General features: G+C 35.0%; 2 protein-coding genes and 1 long non-coding RNA gene across 7 annotated transcripts in view; 2 read left to right on the forward strand and 1 right to left on the reverse strand.

Moving 5' to 3' along the window:
* Positions 1-8,026, reverse strand: part of LOC123714963 — a 175,332-nt gene extending 167,306 nt beyond the window's left edge. The window contains exon 1 of the mRNA XM_045669677.1: positions 7,905-8,026. The gene's annotated coding sequence lies outside the window, so the exon portion shown is untranslated. The remainder of the gene's footprint in view (positions 1-7,904) is intronic.
* Positions 2,219-10,916, forward strand: LOC123714966. Of its 4 annotated transcripts, none has more exons than XM_045669684.1 (2): positions 2,219-2,237; positions 10,172-10,916. In XM_045669684.1, the coding sequence occupies exon 2, from the start codon at positions 10,318-10,320 to the stop codon at positions 10,882-10,884; it is 567 nt and encodes a 188-aa protein (XP_045525640.1). In that variant the 5' UTR covers positions 2,219-2,237; positions 10,172-10,317; the 3' UTR covers positions 10,885-10,916. The 4 variants fall into 4 exon arrangements, with proteins under 4 accessions (XP_045525640.1, XP_045525636.1, XP_045525637.1 ...); XM_045669680.1 differs by lacking the exon at positions 2,219-2,237 and adding an exon at positions 9,554-9,622; XM_045669681.1 differs by lacking the exon at positions 2,219-2,237 and adding an exon at positions 9,649-9,720.
* Positions 10,917-11,333: 417 nt separating this feature from the next.
* On the forward strand, positions 11,334-18,210 carry LOC123715290. Of its 2 annotated transcripts, none has more exons than XR_006754415.1 (6): positions 11,334-11,447; positions 11,699-11,975; positions 15,596-15,811; positions 16,322-16,935; positions 17,147-17,606; positions 17,890-18,210. It is a non-coding gene; the product is annotated as an uncharacterized LOC123715290 (long non-coding RNA). The 2 variants fall into 2 exon arrangements; XR_006754416.1 differs by having other exon boundaries at positions 11,340-11,447; positions 11,702-11,975.
* Positions 18,211-18,695: the final 485 nt, after the last annotated feature.

Raw genomic sequence — 18,695 nt, forward strand, 5'->3', positions numbered from 1 at the left:
GCACAGCTGTGATTAGAACGTACGACAACAGGATGAAGAGTCGCTCACTTAAGCCACTAGGCCAACACTGAACTTCGTAACGTATGAGTCTCTACCTCATCTTCATATATATATATATATTCGGCGGCGGCTCCTGTTATACCTGGTTTGTTACTTTGCCTTCTCTTACTACACTTACGTGTCTTGCCTTATCTTACTTACTTTGGTGAAATGTCTACCCAGAGTACACCCCATTCCCTAATGGAAGGATTAATACGAAGAATAAAAAAATTACAAATTTATCAAAGAAAGTAATTTTCTATGTACCCACAACAATCGGTTATAATAATATCGTTACAAGAGACTTTTGAGGATAAGAGGTTTATTATTCTCAAAAGCATTTGTCCAATGATTTATAGACGGTTTCTATGTGAAAAATGTTATATTTTGGCAGGAACATTACGGGCTTATAGAAGTTGGAGCGATAAATTACAAATACTGAAACATTAATTTACTAGAATAGGGTGAACGCTGATTTTGTTAGACTATTCATAACAATAGCCGAATTTCATGTCGTGAAGCGTAATTTTACTATTTTGGTGATTCTGGGTGTGGGAAAGTTTTTAATATACATTTATGTGATGTTTTATCCTATCGCCACACTTAAAAAATAACGTAAAAGAAGTATAAATATATATTTTAATAAATAGGATAATAGTGTACATATGTACAAAGATCATCGTATTCAGTACTTTGTGTGTGTGTTTCATCATCAGACGTTAAGGCAGAATACAAAATACCATCCGTATCACCTTGACGTCCGTCGTTCCACAACCGGCCGGTTTTTATGTAGCGAAAGCTTTGTCTATATATTTGCGATGTTCAAAAAGATCTGAGTAAAAAGATATCACGCAATGAATAAGAAATTAAAATCCAATCATAATAAGTCACACAAATATGTAGTCTAACCAGGAGTTGAGAACGTAAAACAAAAGACGGAACCCCTTCTTTTTCATAGTGATGGGTCGAGAACACCTTCAGTACGCATAGACACACGTTGTCCCATATAAGTTCCTTATATATAACCACATAAAGAACCTTACAATGAATAACCAACGCTCGATTTTATCTACACCCAACAGTGAGTGCATTGCGAATGCACAAATGCGCCGAAAACGATCATTATTATGTACAATATTTGGAGCGTGCTCTAATGCGTTGCGGTGGAAATTTTAAGATAAACATTATGAATATTTAGAATGCAACGTTTGTGTTTGCATAACATTAATTTTCATGACGTAATTTTAAACACGTATATAGGAGTTACTTTAAATGGCTAATTACTTTTATGAATAGTAAAACAACTTCTTCTTTTAGTCACAATATTATAACTATGTTGTACAATATAATATTGTTGTATATACAATATTGTACTGAGGACTCGCTATTTGCAATGCGTCTGGGATCTTAATTATACCGATAAGTTTAAAAAGCTATAAATTTAAACAAAAGTATGTCGATTTTATTCCGTACCAATTTGTGTGCAAAGACTGCATATATCTGATGCCGTCGACACGAGGAATTCTGGTTTTCTCACGACGTTTTCCTTCGCCGTACGAATTTGTGTTCATTACTTCAGCCTGAGTTCAAACCTACGACCTCAAAGGTGAGAATCGTCTAAAGCTACTAAGTCGACACTGGTCTTTGAGTGAAAATTGTGAACATATGCCTAAACCCTAAGTTGAAAGTCATATTGCTAAGTCATAAAAGCGAATACAGGCTGTCCGGAAAAACATTCGGGTCGGGTAATGGCACCCGCAAAAAGTTAATGCATGCCGATTTATACCATCCTGTATTTGAATCAGTTTTTATACAGGGACGAACTGACATAATGTATTGGTTTTATTATGATACTACGTATTTTTTAATTACTAGTAGACTATTTATATATTAAAGTTCACTACATCATACCTAATATTTATACAGTAGTAATTATGGTAAAAATAAATCTTCCCAACATACTTTTTTTTAATTGATCTGCCCATTACATTAATAGTATATAATAATGTTAGTTACAGTAATATATGTGAGTAAGCGTGAGTCAAAGACTAAAGCAATTTTTTTTTGCACTTTACAGAAAAAGAAGAGTTCTACTACCATCTCTCTTCAGTCGATAGCTCATGTCAGAGCATTGGGGTCAGCGAGGAAACGTCTGGAGTTTTGGGGACGATGTGGATTTCACTTGATCGGTCCGTCTGGTTGGTGAACGGCCACGTGATCTTTTGCCTTCTGTGTTACCAACCACGATCAGTTTCTCCAAGTTCTCATCGCCTTTGCGCACTGTATGGCCGAAATATGATATATATCGATGTCAGTATGTGGTAGATGGGTGAGTCCACTACCTAGCTAATAATGTATACTATACAAAAATTTTAGCTTTTTTCAATCTGTCAAGATAATTGACAATAAATTACGAGTCTGGCCCTGTTCTAGAATGAGTTGGCACGACATTTGACATTTCCCATATAATAGCAATGCATTAATGAACAATACCGAGTATCACCCCGCCTTTTGTGAAGCCCGAGAGTCGGGTAACCCAAAAAGATAAATAATAGGTCACTTTGTTCTATTATTTATGGAAGTGGACAATATGTAGGAAAAACAGTACATAAATAATGATGCTACTTTGGGCTTCATGTAAAATATTTGGTGCGAATTTGAACTTGTCTTTGACAGTTTTAAAACTTCCACATTGCCAGCTTCTGTGAGACTACTAGAGCTACAATGCACAGCGCCACCTAGTGCCATACACATAAGTTTCTTTCAAATTGCACCACTTATCGGTAAAACATTACTTCAAAATGACATAAGCAGTACAAGGGTACCAAAATTGTGTACAATTTCGGTGATCCACTTTCTACAGCTCGAACATTTAAATTTTACGAATGAATACTATTGTTCCGTTTAGGTTCCTAATACATCTATGAAGCGCTATTCAACTTTTCGATGAAAAAATGTATTATTGCTATTTCATTTTACGTATTTTTTGTATAAAAATATCAGTATTTCAATTTGAAGTTTTCAATATCAGTATTTCAATTGAAAATTATTAATTTACGAATCAAAGAGGTTAGAAGCAAAAACACATCGTGAGATGAAATAAGTAAAGTTAGACCGTTGTTCATAAAGGCAACAACCTCAGTACTCCCAATTAAGCCAATTTGAGCAATTCTGTAACTTGAAATTATTGTAAGTAAGTATCTGGATTCTAAACAAGTTTGGGAGATAATATAACTTTTGGTTTATTTCTTACACGATACTAATCGAAAGAAACATTTTGACTTTAATATGGGTATATTATTTCATTCACCCACACACTCACTCATTCACTAACATGCACCCACACACGCACACATAGGCTCAGGCGTGTTGATAATTGTTGAAAAAACAAACAAAGATGATATTAAATCATATGATTTTTAAGGAAATTACTATTAAGTTTGTTATGGAAGAGCAAAATATTACACATTATAATGAATTGTTATTAAATAAATTAATACATTTTATAACACACATACAATAACCACACACAACCCAGAAATGCATTCGAAATGAAATTTTCTTCATATTTCTGTTTAGACACCGTAAGGAAACCAGCGCGACCCAAGAAACAACGACGAAGGACTGATCCCCAACTTGCTTGTGACTTGCGATTGTGGGGGAGTTGCATGGATCTGGTTAGCGCTGCACCTTCTTAAATTCTCATGTAATTTTTACACGTGTGTTTATCCTTTCTATATTTTTTTTCATAAGTACTTGATAGTCCCCATTGTTACGTGTGTGATGTTTCTCAAATAGAACAAAATACATAAAATAAAAAGAATAACATAAATTGAAATATTCAACATTTGCTTATTTCGCTTCTAGCGCAAGTACAATTGACATAAACACAAAACATTTTAATACACTTGTCGAAACTTTGTAACAAAAACTCAAGGTACTTCAATTCAAAATTTAATAAACAGTTACGTGTATCGCAATACTTTTATCCCAAGAATTTATCTCAAGTTTATTAAGGCCAGTGATAGTGTAAGCTATCCCAGTGAAATAGTATATCTTAAAACACTTCTAAAGGCCAATAAGAGCGTGTATATATACACAAATGTTGAGTGTAGTCTGTGTATATATCTAAAACCTGTCTCTTATATTTATGTCGAAAATTCTTTGATCCCAATTCCATAACAAGCTATTCTTGTAAATATATATATATTTTTTAAAATATTTACATAACTTTTCAAGTAGTAGGTACTTTTCACCATTTAAGGTTTCAAATACAGTTTTAAAGATACTATCAATCGCAGCACTCGCATAAACTTAGCACAATTCAATAATACTTGACTAAAAATCTAAACACAGTGGGATTTACCCACTTGTCTATCAAACATCAAATAAATAGCTGCAAACTTAGGCCAAAACCCACAAAGAAGCAAAGTAATTGAGCAATGAAATATTATATAAATAATGTTATTATTATTTTGGTACAAGTCTATGGTAGAGCTCTTCATTTTTTTAATGCGATTAATTATTTTATAATATTATAAAAACGATTTATTACTTTAAGCTAAAACACTTGACAATGATTAAAAACGCCCTTAAGAAGGGAATAATATTAATTGAATAAATCTTCGACAATTTTAAAGTTAATTAATTACGTGAAGAGATCCACGCGTTAATAATTATCTGAAGAGTAATATAATTTATAGGACTTTATATTTCAATTAAAGTTTTATCATTGTTTGTGTATGGGCTATGTTCGTTCGGTAGTAAATATAATTTAGTATGACATCCTTTTGATTTTAATTATAGCTCATAATTTATATTGGCCGGCAACGCACCCGCATTGTGTCCGCGGTATCACTTATCATCAGGTGAGCCCAGGCACGGGCAGGGCCCGAAAACTCCTGTTCTCTAGAATAAAAACAAACGCTCACGTTAAAACTCTGTCTTAATTAAGTCAAAGCTCTGTCTTTAAAGAATAAAGAACATGGAAGAGCAATTTGACTTATAAAAATTACCTTTTGTACAGTACTGTAGCTGTTTTGTGTCCTCCACCTGCAAATACCAATGTTTGGTACTTTCTGATCTTAGGAATAAACTAGCGAACTCGACAGACGTCGTCCTGTCTTAACTATGAATATCGATTTCCAATTGCTAATTAACTAAAAATGCGTATATCATACAAAATTATTTGTTTGTTTTTCTGTCGCGTATATAAATAGTTTTGTTGGTATTCCGACATGGGAACAGGCAACATATAACTGGCCATGTGAAAAACATGGACTTTCAAGATTAATGCCACAAACAATTAGCGACTGTAATTATTTTATATGTATTTATCATTATCTCTCAGATCGAAGCATTACTTTTAATGATTACTTAATATGGTGGTTAAGTATTCTGAAATTTTCTCATTTCCGCGCTATTTCCTTATTATTATTTTTTTCATAAGACCCTTCTTCTGACAATAACAAACACAACAAAAAAGAATTAGCGAAATCGGCCCAACCGTTCACGCGTGATGCCGTGACCAAGGGAAATAGGGATTCATTTTTATATATATAGTAAAATACTGTTCTGAATTTCGTTGGCCAAACATAACCGTGCATTTTTTACTCATCAAAAAGAATTTTAATTCAAAGAGATACAGTAAACTTTTTTATCATATAAAATTTCAAGAAAATTCAAAACAAAAACTATTCTTTCCTGTCACAAAATACAATTTGTTAAAATTACAATGATTTACTAAAATTTCGTATTTCATTAAAGCTATGCACCTCGTGGTTATAAAACTTTCGTATAAAAAGACAAGTCCTTAACCCTAAAGTCCCTGAGGGTTGCAAGACTCAATTTTCTTTTATACGCTAGATCTTTGTTTATGCGGGCAACACTTAAACATTCTAGCATTTTATAGCTTATGTGGGAACCCTGCACCCGAGGCACCAATAAAACAGATTTATTCACCACCGAATTATCTTAAAGATTTTTATAACTAAATTTAAAAAAAAATGTTATTTAAATAAATAGAAAGATGTATATGTTATAACTGATCAATGCGCGTTTGTACAAAATTATCTATTTAGTAATCAACAACTTGTACACATCTGCAGTATAATCTATATTAATTAAAATAAAATAAAAATCAATGGCGCTACAACCTCTTTAGGTCTGGGCCTCAGATTTCTGTATCCGTTTCATGATCATTTGTTAATCTAATAGGCAAATAGGTGATCAGCTTTCTGTGCCTGACGCACGCCGTCGACTTTTTGGGTCTAAGGCAAGCCGGTTTCCTCACGATGTTTTCCTTCACCGTTAGAGCGAGTGTTAAATGTGCACATAGAAAGAAAATCCATTGGTGCACAGCCGGGGATCGAACTTACGACCCCAGAGATGAGAGTCGCTCGCTGAAGCCACTAGACCAACACTGCTCTAATCTATATTAATTAATTAATTAAAAACGGTTCAAATATAGGTGTCTTGTCTCCAACTTCCATTTTATTCCTTTGAAGTAGAGGCTCTTGGGCCGTGGGTTTCAATAAAGGCGCTAGTTAAAGATTTAAGTTGGCGCCTGGTAGAGGAGTACCGGTGCTCCTAGAGCTGGTGCTTTCCTCGCTCAACGAATAAGTATCGCAATACAGCCAGGAAATTCTGCCAGCATTAAAATAACACTGCTACAGGGACTGTTAAAATTTGTTTAAATATTATATTAAATAATTTTAAATTATCATTATTACTATGTAGGTTAAGAATATTAGAAATACTGTATATTTTTGTATTGATAAAATTAATTAGCTTTTAGGGAAGAACTTACGTTGGTGCTTAGAGAAATGCATAATTTGTTTACCTCTCGAGGACATCAATGATTTTGATTATAATATGAAAATGTCATGGAAATCGTGATGACTGTTCACACAAAACCATACCTTTTATGTTAATGTTATTCCTTAGCTGGGTAAAGAATAACACAACCTAACAGAATTTTCATAGCATAAGGTTACCTTTTACCGTTAACAGCGTAGCGAAGCCTCTTATTTTATCGTACCCCAGGTAACAAATAAAAAATCGCAGTTTTTGGTTTATAAAACCGCAAATTTGTAGAAAAATTAAAACTTACCCTAATATCCCTAGCGACATTGAAGATACTGCAGATATATCTAAAAATAGAATTCAGAGGTTCTATCAACTATTCAGGCTTGGGTCTGAGCTCATAATTGCTCTATTTGAATAGTTACGATCGCCTAAGAAGGTGATTTTATTTTTTACCTTTTCTACATAGTCCGTTCTCTTTCTTTATAACTTGGTTTAATGTAAGTGCGCATTTATGTAGTGTAAAGTTCACAAAGTCTAATAACAAAAAACTACATATATTAGGCGTAGAGGCTGATATTGATATTTACTTGTTAAACATATCAAGTATTAGAGAATTCTGAAAACAAGGGTTTTAGTGTCACAATTTTTAGTCAAATAGTTAATATTAGACGTTCGTTACGTTTACAAATAGTATTCATTTGAAATTTTGTTTTGTACGTCCACAAACTTTCCGAAGTTTCAATGTTTATAAAAGCTCTCTTGAGAATAAAACTCTTAACTCTTGCGTTAAAATCGCTTTTGCTAATGGTTTTATTAAGTTGTTGCTATCGTAAAAAAAATATAAATATAAATTGTGTTTCTAAGGTCTAATAGAATACCTTACATAAGAGTTTCAGTATATAAATAACCTTCTTCGATGTAAAAAAATACAGATTCTTTATTTATAACTTAAAAATTCTACGTTTGAAGCTTTGAATTAATGAAAGAATGTTGCTCGTTGATTATAGCAATTTATAAAGGTGAGTAGAAGAGCGTAATGAAAAAAGACCCGAACTCACCTGTAATTAGGAGGTAACACCCAATGCCGAAAGCAATTTCACAAAGAAAATATTACAAAAAAATAGTTTTTCATTAATTTTCAAACATGGCGTGATCAAAATGTGTCGCGTGACCGCGTCGCGTTCAGATTTTGGTTACATTTTTTCGTGTTTATTTAAATGATATTATGACCACGTGCTTTCTACGTAACGTACGACATAAAACTGGAAACTGAGGGGTTGGAAATTTCTACGTTTCCATACTACGTGCCGCAGATAAGTGTGAAACAGATACGGTACTAAGTATAGTATTTACGAACAATTCTGTAATTATAGTTGTTATGTATTTTAATATTGATAAACAGGTTCTAAAGGTATACAAGTATTTTTATCAGTGAAACTTTTTATGGATATATTCAATGTGTGAATTTTATGTTTTAATTTTTTTGTTTTTTACTGTTCTGTTTCTGTTTCATCTGTTTTGTTTCCTAAATAAATAAATATATGTAAGTTAATAAAGTTAAGATAAAAAATATTTTGCACATACGCTTTCGGCGAGTCAGAGCGGTATTTAGTGTTGTTTGAAAACCCTTAGATCTCTAATGGACAAGTAAATAGATGGATTTTAGTGTGAGAGCAGTGTTGGCCTAGTGACTTCAGCGTGCGACTCTCATCACTGAGGTCGTAGGTTCGATCCCCGGCTATGCACCTATGGATTTTCTTTATATGTGCGCATTTAATATTCGCTCTAACGGTGAAGGATAATATCGTGAGGAAACTCGCTTGCCTTAGACTGAATAATAACATTAAATATTGATAATTTATAAATACTTATATATATATATATATATATATATACATCGGTATTGGATAGATACAAAGGTATTCGATACGTAACTCACGTCCAAGGTAAGCTAACTTTTGTAAATAACTATTTGCAAAAGTACAATACTGTACAAAAGAAAAAAACTATCATACTTTACTATTTTTAATATCATATCTATTAATAATAATTCTTTATAAATAAGCAGTTTTATAATAGTTCACATCTATCATTTTTATAATCTTAGTCCACTGTAGGGTAGGTGCGACAAGGATGGAGAACGTTAAAAGGCGTGTAACAAAAAGAGACACAATAATACCAGTGTGGGGTCATGTTTGACCAACTTTTCTTTCAGTTCTAATAAAATATGAGATCCCCAAAGTCTTCGTCTCCAGTTACGAATAATTTACCGAGATCACCTCGATATCGAAAATGCGTCAGAATATTAATCGTAATTCATTCAGATTATTATGCAAATTTTAATGATATAACAATCAAAAATTTAAAAAACCAATTGAAAGTATTTCATACACAAATAATTGAAAAATGTTGGTAATAAATACCAATTATTATTATATTAAATTTATAATTTTGGTATGAATATTTTATAAGCACGTTTATTTTGCGATTACGAACATGATTTTGGTATAGCCTTTTTTTAATAGACGTAGAAAATAAAAACTAATAAATATGAATGAGTCATAATTGCCAGGATAACCTTCGATCACTGTCCAAAAATAAAAATTGCACAATATAGTAATCGGTTATATCCTGTTTTAGATATTTCATTTCGGTATTACTTGAAACAATAAACATTTATTGATAATTTACGATGTTATATGTAATTACAAGCAATTATATGTACATTCCGTAATGCTATAAAGATAACTAAGTTCCTTACAAATGCTGCTATTACGTGAGTCTAATACTTTTAAAATACATTCTACGCCGTAGCACGTTCGTAGCACATCGCTGCAATTGCTACGAGAACTTGTTTCACAAATACCATTTACGGTTTTATATCACACTCTACAAAATATATTTATAGTCTATACAGTGCATTTAATATTTGTTCTTAGTTACTGAGCGTTTTTCAAGGCAATTTTTGCCGCGCACCACCGCTTTGTGGAACCAGCTGCCCACTGAAGTATTTCTGAACCAATTCGACTTAGGGTCCTTCAAGAAAAGAGCGTACCAATTCTTAAAAGGCCGGCAACGCACTCGCGAGCCCTCTGGCATTGAGAGTGTTCATGAGCGGCGGTACCACTTAACATCAGGTGAGCCTCCTGCCCTTTTGAGCCCTATTCTATAAAAAGAAACTTATTTTGTATTTGTAATTTTATAAGTAACATGGCTGACGTAGAACAATTGAATTAAAAATACCTCTTAAAGCTAAGCCGCCTTGCTGAACTAGCATGATCTTTGTAAACGGTTGTTTAAATATTATTGATGTTATTTTTTTCAGGCTGCATACCAATTATACTATCATTAACACCTTTAGTTTATTCTAATAAGAGTAAGCCCATATTTACCAATACTTCAACTGCCAATTGGGCATTCAAGGACTACCTGTTAAAATTTAAACCAACACATGTCTGGAGTCAGATATCAATGAATAACAAAACCAGAAGACACATTTACCATGACGAATTTGATAGAATGTTCAATGGTATCGACGGGACAGATGAGCTGTTATCTTTAAAAGTTACTAATGGAGAACCAAAGGTGGTGTTGAGGAAAGATGGACGCCGATGGGAACCTCCCGGAGGCTTAACAGACAACAAAAATGATAGATTTAGTCTGAAACGAAGGTTTCTTGAACTCATGAAGCAGGCTATTTATCAAGCGCGAAACAGAATGATTATCATGCAGACGTATAGGGTGACATACAGACAAAGTTCCGTTTATAAAATGGGCTTCTTGATGAGTAAAACTGACCAAGCTGTTAAAACATTCGCTCGATACACTTTTAAGGCTTTTATGGGATGCTATTTCGTAAGGTTAAGGTATGAGAGGTTGTTAGTAAAGGAATTATTGGAGGCTTTCGAGAGGGAGTTAGATTTATGGTTTGATATAGAGCTTTTAATTGATTTGGTAATGTTAAATGACTCGAATTGTAAGCGAATGTTGAACCAAGTGATGACAAATCGGAAAGATGCGTGGAAGTTTGTCGAGTAGATGTATTTTTTTTACAAATAAAAATAATTTAACAAAAACTGTCTTTTAATTTTTTTGTGTTTTTCCGCAAGTCATAAATTGCATATATTGTATATTTTATTGGAACCTTAGTTTTATAATGTATGTTGCGGTAAGTGTCAAGAACTTAAAAAGGACTATAGCATTACAGCGGTGTAACTAACGGTAAAAAATATTACATAATGTATACATTAGTATGTATACATTATGTAATATTTTTTACCGTTAGTAAGTTTTTAGTTTATAGCATGTAACATAATGTATGTATTAGTATCTAGTACATATATTATATAAGAAATAAAAGGTAAAAACAAATTTAAAATATCTCGAAATAGTGTGTTAATATGATTCGTATTTGCAATAAAATAACATTATATGGGCTAATAACCTTTTCTTAATTCGCATAAAATTTTCTATTTTACGCTCGTTTAGCAATGGTTTTTATTCTTCTTTACGTATATTGTTCACGTAGGAAATGTATGAAATAATTATTTTATCATTGTTTTACTTATTCAGCACATATCTTAGTGATCAGATTAATTCAGGTAATTGTAACGACAACAACAATATATCTTGTAAACATTTAGCTTAGTAAGTAACGCATGTAACCTAAAAGTCCTGGTTCTTTGCTGGTAAAATGATAATTAGTTCAGCACAAAAGGTTTATCGCCATTACCCATGATAAATTTTAATTAAATAGAGTATAAATATATCTATAATATAATAAAACCAGGTATAAGATACCTTGTAAATTCTAGTTGTATCATAATTATTCGTTCTAATTTGCTATTTTTAGAAGCAGGCGGACCAGAACCTGTTATCACATCTAACTTTATAGATATAGATGATTTGATTAACGGTGATATTCCACTGTTCACCGACTTCTACTTGCCATCAATAAAAGATAGAGATAATAGTACGAAACGAAGGCGAAGTGACGAATTATTCATTTCAAGGAGTACGCTGCCAATTTTGTTGGCTGCTGATTACGATCAAATCCCCTGTCCAAATTCATCATTTGATATAATTGAGTTTAACAAGTTGAATCCAATAGTAAATAACATCAGTAGAAGGTATTGTTTATTTATTTATACTTTGTTATCATAATATACATAATTATACAAATAAAAAAAAACAAAAAGTAAGTAGGTTACATAAGTTATTAGACAACAGACGGCCTTATCGCTAGCAAGCGATTTCATCCAGGCAACCTGGTGTAGGTTAGGTTAGGTTACAGAGGGTAAAGTACAAGAAGTGCATAATTAATTTAAAAAAAAAACTCAAAATAACATGCAACTATATCTAAAATTAAATAAAATAAAATCCAAAGAAAAAAGATAAATAATAATATGGATAAACAGACATGTAAAAGCTCTGCCAAAGGTTAATTAACTCACAATTAATATAAGTAGTAGCTAATTACGAGGCAGAAGAAAAATCATCAACAAGAAGATTTTTAAATAAATTTAAAGTCTGAGCTCGTCTGTTATCTTATATTTTCATTTTTTTTTATAAAATATGGGGCAAACGGGCAGGAGGCTCACCTGATGTTAAGTGATACCGCCGCCCATGGACACTCTCAATGCCAGAGGGCTCGCGAGTGCGCTGCCGGCCTTTTAAGAATTTGTACGCTCTTTTCTTGAAGGACCCTAAGTCGAATTGGTTCGGAAACACCTCAGCGGGCAGCCGGTTCCACATAGCGGTGGTGCGCGGCAAAAATTGCCTTGAAAAACGCTCAGTCGTGGAACGTCGGACGTCGAGGTGATACGGGTGGAATTTTGTGTTTTGCCTCGACGTCCAATGCTGAAACTCAGCTGCAGGTATTAATCCGAACAACTCCTCTGAACACTCTCCATGGTAAATGCGGTAGAAGATGCAGAGTGACCCCACATCTCTACGCAACGCCAAAGGATCGAGCCGCTCGGAGAGGGATTGGTCATCGACGATTCGAACCGCTCTTCGTTGGATACGGTCAAGTGGAAGGAGCTGGTACTGGGGAGCCCCCGCCCAGAGGTGAGAACAGTATTCCATGTGGGGCCGTATTTGTGCTTTATAGAGTTGCAAGCGGTGGCCCGGAGTGAAGTACAGTCTCGCCTTGCTGAGCACACCAAGCTTTTTGGAGGCTAATTTAGCCTTTCCCTCCAAATGACCGCGAAACTGAACGTCGTTCGATATGTCAACGCCAAGTAATCCGATGCTGGCTGTGGCTTCAAGAAGAGTGTTTTCGAAAAGTGGAGTAGCGACAAAGGGTATTTTTTTCGCGGAAAACGCGCAAACTTGTGTCTTCTTGGGATTAAATTGGACTAGGTTTTGTCTACCCCAGTCCGAGACTCCACGTAAAAGAGTTTCGACTTCAGACACAAGTTTGTTCCGGTACTCATCGACAACTGCCCGAGAAATACCTGCCCGGCCAGTGTAAAGAGTATCCCCAGTGCTGTCGTCCGCATAGCAATGAATGTTGCTAAGTTGCAACATGTCATTGATATGTAGAAGAAACAGGGTCGGGGACAGAACACAGCCTTGTGGGACCCCAGCATTCACGGGTTTAAGGTCGGAACATGCTCCGTCGACGACGACCTTGATGCTCCGATCGGCTAGAAAGCTGGAGATCCAGTCGCATAATTTCTCAGGAAGCCCGTGGGCTGGAAGCTTCGAGAGCAGTGCTTTGTGCCACACCCGATCGAAGGCTTTCGCTATGTCCAAACTAACCGCTAGTGCCTCCCCCTTGGACTCAATTGCCTCTGCCCATCTATGAGTAAGGTATACTAGAAGGTCACCAGCCGAACGACCACGACGAAAGCCGTACTGATAATCGCTAATCAGCTGGTGGCCCTCTAGAGAGAACAAGGAGGTTATTGCGATTTGGCGATAGTTGGATGGATCAGAGCGATCGCCTTTTTTAGAGATCGAATGTATCAAAGCGGTCTTCCAGCACTTCGGGACAGTGCCGAGCGAGTACAGGTACCGGAAAAGGCGCGTCAGGACCGGAGCCAACTCAGGAGCACAAGTACGCAGCACAATTGGAGGGATACCATCCGGCCCGCTCGACTTATGAATGTCCAAGGAAGATAGTGCTCTGCGAACAGCACGTTGCCGGAATGTGATTTCCGGCATTGAGTTATCACACCGTGAAATCGCCGGTGGTGATCTCCCCCGGTCATCCAAAGTCGAGTTGGACGCGAAGAGACAGCCCAAGAGGTCGGCCTTCTCCTTCGCAGTGTGGGCGAGCGAGTCATCCTCTCTGTGCAGCGGTGGTTTCGATGGCTGACAAAAATTCCCTTGTACAGCTTTGGTGAGAGACCAGAAGGCTCGGGTCCCAGAAGGGAGTTGGGCCAATCTCTCGCCAAATCTGGCGATGTGCTCTGACTTTGCCTTAGCGATTTCCCGTTTGAAGGACCTGGAGGCTGAGTTATATGCATTTTTATGTTCGCTGGTATTGGCATCACGAGATATCGCCGCTTCCGCCCATGCATTAAAGCATTCTCGCTTTCGACGCGATGCCGCCTTGCAAGAACGCTTAAACCAGGTCTGTGACTTGCCACCGATCGGCACCGCAGAGAATGGAATAAAAAGTTCCATGCCCTGTAGAACCACTTCGGCGACAGAGGCAGCGACGGAATCTGGAGCTTCCGACGAAAAGCACATAGGCCCCCAAGGGTAGGACGCAAAGAAAGACCGCATCCCATCCCAATCTGCTGACCGATAGTGCCAAATACGACGACAACCCGAAAAACGGGACCGAGGAGGGCGCGTAGTAGGCACAGTACTCCGGACCACACAATGATCCGATGAACCCAATGGCGGGTCAACAGAGACTTGATAGGTCTCCGGATGTGAGGTCAGCAGAAGGTCCAACAAAGAGGGTTTATGACCATCCACATCTGGTATTCGTGTAATCGCAGGGACCATTTGTGACAGGTCGTAAGCTAAAGCAAAGTCGTGAAAGGATCTTCCCGCGTGATCGGTGGTTTCCGAACCGAGCCAATCGGCATGGTGAGCGTTAAAATCGCCAAGTATGACGATTTCAGCGGTAGGAACCCCTTCGAGCAGGGAATCTGTAGCCATTTGGATGTGCTCAATGAGTCGCTCGGTTTCGGTATTTCCGCTATGGGACCTATACGGGCATGCGTAGAATCGCGGATGGTCATCGCAGTCTACGCGCAGCCAGAGGCTAGATAGGTCGGTCATGCACATTAACTTTACGTAAACGTCTTTAATAGACAAAAACAAATTCATTACATTACACAACGTTTTGAGTGCGTGTGTTGTTCAGTTAAGAAACAAACACTAATACTGTTGCCTTCTCTTCAAAATTGATAAGCCAAACTCGATTTGAACCATGTTTTATGAAATAGTCATAACCTAAAGAGAAAACATTATGTTATATGTTATCAATTATTTATTCTAATTATTAATTATATTGTTCGTAACTTTCGTAATTTAAATATTCGTCACAGTGAGATATGTCATAGGTATTATTTTTTCGTACCATATATACGGTACAAACTATGGTTTGTAGCTTGGTAAGATTATGTTTGAAGTAGGAAAGTTTGCGTGTCTTCTTTCTTATTGTAGCTAAAACCTTACAACTCTAGCCAATATATTATATACTACGATAGATGATAAATAAAACAGACGATGATCCATTACAATTAATTGCGTCTATTTATTAGAATGTTTATTCATCTATCAGATTTGGCGGTCGCTGGTATGGCTACACAGATCCAGATGACAAAGCCATAAATTTTGAGACTGAAAAACAGAAAAAAATTAGGTTATACAATGTAGCTATACAATTTCTGTTGCACTCCCGTTACCTTATCAGAAAAGTGATGAGTCAAAAGGCGAAATATCGAGGAAGTTCGCGTTATAAAATCGGATACCTGTTTAACAGACTGAGACGTATCAGGTAAAGTATAGGGATTAAACTTTACGAGCTTTCCGGAGAAAGAGAAGAAACGAGAAATCCAGATCGAGACACAACCCTTCCGTAAATCTGTTCTCAGAATCCTCAATTGAATTATATTTAAATAACGGTGGAAACCAGCCCCGTAATTAAATTAAAGATGTTATTCGTATAGGATCTCTTATGAATCTCATTTAACTTTTGTAAATGGCTCAGGCATATTTAACTCTCTTGATTCTGAAATGGATTAATTAAACAGATACTAACGAAAACTAAAATACAAACTTTAAAGTTTGTATTTTATATTTAATTAAAACTATAAGTTCATAGTCAAAATCTCGAAAGTTTAATTACTTAATTCGTCTGACCAAGAAAGAAATAGAGATTCATATGAATGAATATTGCCATTGGAATATTCATGACTAAAACAGAGCGCCCGAAAGACATATTGTTGCTATTGACATATTGACACATTGCTACATATTGTTGTGAATTCATTTTAGCTATTTACAGGTACGAACAATTGAAAATCGTGACGGTGGCAGAAAATCAGCTTCATACAGATAATTGGCAAAATTTGACAGCGTTATTGAGGTTCTACGAGAAGGTTGTGAGGATGGATGTTGACTTGAAAGATACCATTTTGTGGATCAAAGATTTCCATAATCGTACAGAAATTAGAAAAGATCAGGAGATGAATGAATATTTAAAGAAGAAAGGCAATATTGTGAAGGAATAAGTTTATTTATTTATATTTAAAATATTCACAACGTATTTTTTTTTCTAAAACTATCCTTTAGTAAATTATTGAAAAAACTTGTCTCAAGGGCGAAATATTCTTGTGGCAGGTTATTTTTCATAACTCGGAACATGCATTGTTTATCTAATATGAATTTATTTTACACACACTGGGGTATGGGAAAATGCTGCGTCTGTTAAATAAGTAATAAGTTTTCTGTTTCTGATATTGTAAGCTTTTGATTATTGCAACTTAGACAAGTAACCTTTGTGTTAATTACACGCTTGGCCACTTAAGTTTACTGCTTGCTGCTGTGAAAAATAAAAAACAAACTCACGAACACTCGTTAATAATTTAATAGCAATGTATATGCTCGTAGTGTTGAACAGTGAGTATTTACTTCAGTATTAAATAGTTATTTAGCTAAATTTATTAGATTTTACCAAATTAATGAAAAATCTTTAGTGGTTTTGCCACTATTCAGAAGCAGATGACTACGAAGAGGAATATATGTATAGAGATAATGAACGATAATTCGATGTTAAATATAGTCGAATGAGTTCTTTTGAGTACTTTATTTAAACTGACCTTAATTTTAGTATTATCAACAGTGAGCAGCCAAGATCTCCAAATATTCCCAGACATATCTGATCTTTTCGAAACATTTAACCAATCTTCCAATATTGCACCACAAGGAGACATTATAATAAAAAATATTACGATCGATGTCGAAAGGGTCGACATTGAAAAGCTAAAAAAGAAATTAAATATGAGCCAGAATATTGATTTTACAAGAATGAATGATACCAGGAGATTAGGCTGGCACGGTGGTTATTACGAATGGCAGGAGGCCTCTCGGTATGAGGTTAAACTGAAGGTTTTAGACCTTATGCTGCAATTCATCTACATGGCTAGACATAAAGTGAAACGCCTAGAAGCTGAGCGGTATTTTAACCCTAAAGATACGTCGTATCGTATCGCCTTTCTTTACAGACGTTTGATACGTATTTTTAAGAGGATGAACGATATTTATAGTACAATGTGCAAGATTAAAGAAAGGTAAAATTTTAAAAATATATATATAATGTTGAAATCTTTTCATAGGCATCTTGAAATTCTTGCTTGGATGTAGGTTTGATACTTGGGAACAACAGAAAATCGTTAAAACACATATCTGTAAGACAATTTGGAAGACTATTGTGATTATCAAGCTGACTGACTGACTGAATTTATTTTAAGACATTGGAGAAAGAACTTAAAGTTATCTCATGTAATAATTATACTCATATCGCTTAAACAATTCCATTCATATATGAGCTTACTTTTTCTCTTATTTTTCCAGAAAATCACTTAACATGGAACATCAACTCTTCCTACATCACAAGTCTGCGAAACTCCATGTAGATTTCCTCTACCTTTGGTGGGTGCTTGTAAAGTTACACGAGAAATATTCTCTAGCTCATGGGATACCCAATGTTGTACCTGATAAATATATGCCATAAACTCTACTATGTTTAAAAAAAATATTTTATTTCACACAAAATATGAATGACATTAAGAAGTGAATGTTTAATAAATTTATTGAAAAAAAGATGTCATTATTAAAGTGAAGACAACCTTAATTGAATAATATTATAATCTATTTTGACTAAATTTCATATACTTTGTTAACATTAAACATCAGTCACATATTTTTTTATGTTTTTTCTTACTATAACGTATGATAGGGCCTTTATAGATTTAGTAATTACTCTGTGTGCAATAGCAATTTTATTACCAAATAATTAAACAGTAAATAAAACTCATTAAAAAAATATCATTTTATTTACAGTGTAACCTTTGGAGTTATCGTAATTTACAAATAAAGATGATCAGCAAGTCGCTTAAAATCATACTGTTTACATCTTTTATAGAATGTTTATGTAAGTAATTTATGATTCGTTTAAAAAATTAACCGTCTTTCCAGCTAAGAAACTGCCACGAGTGGTTTTAATAATATAAGCAATATTTTTTATACATATATATAACAAGGGGAAAACGGGCAGGAGACTCAGCTGGTAATTAGTGATACCGCCGCCCATGTACACTCTCAATGCCAGAGGGCTCGCAAGTGCGTTTCCGGTCTTTTAAGAATTGGTTTCTTGAAGG

Source organism: Pieris brassicae, chromosome 10 (assembly GCF_905147105.1).
Source record: "Pieris brassicae chromosome 10, ilPieBrab1.1, whole genome shotgun sequence".
Taxonomy (NCBI): Eukaryota; Metazoa; Arthropoda; class Insecta; order Lepidoptera; family Pieridae; genus Pieris; species Pieris brassicae.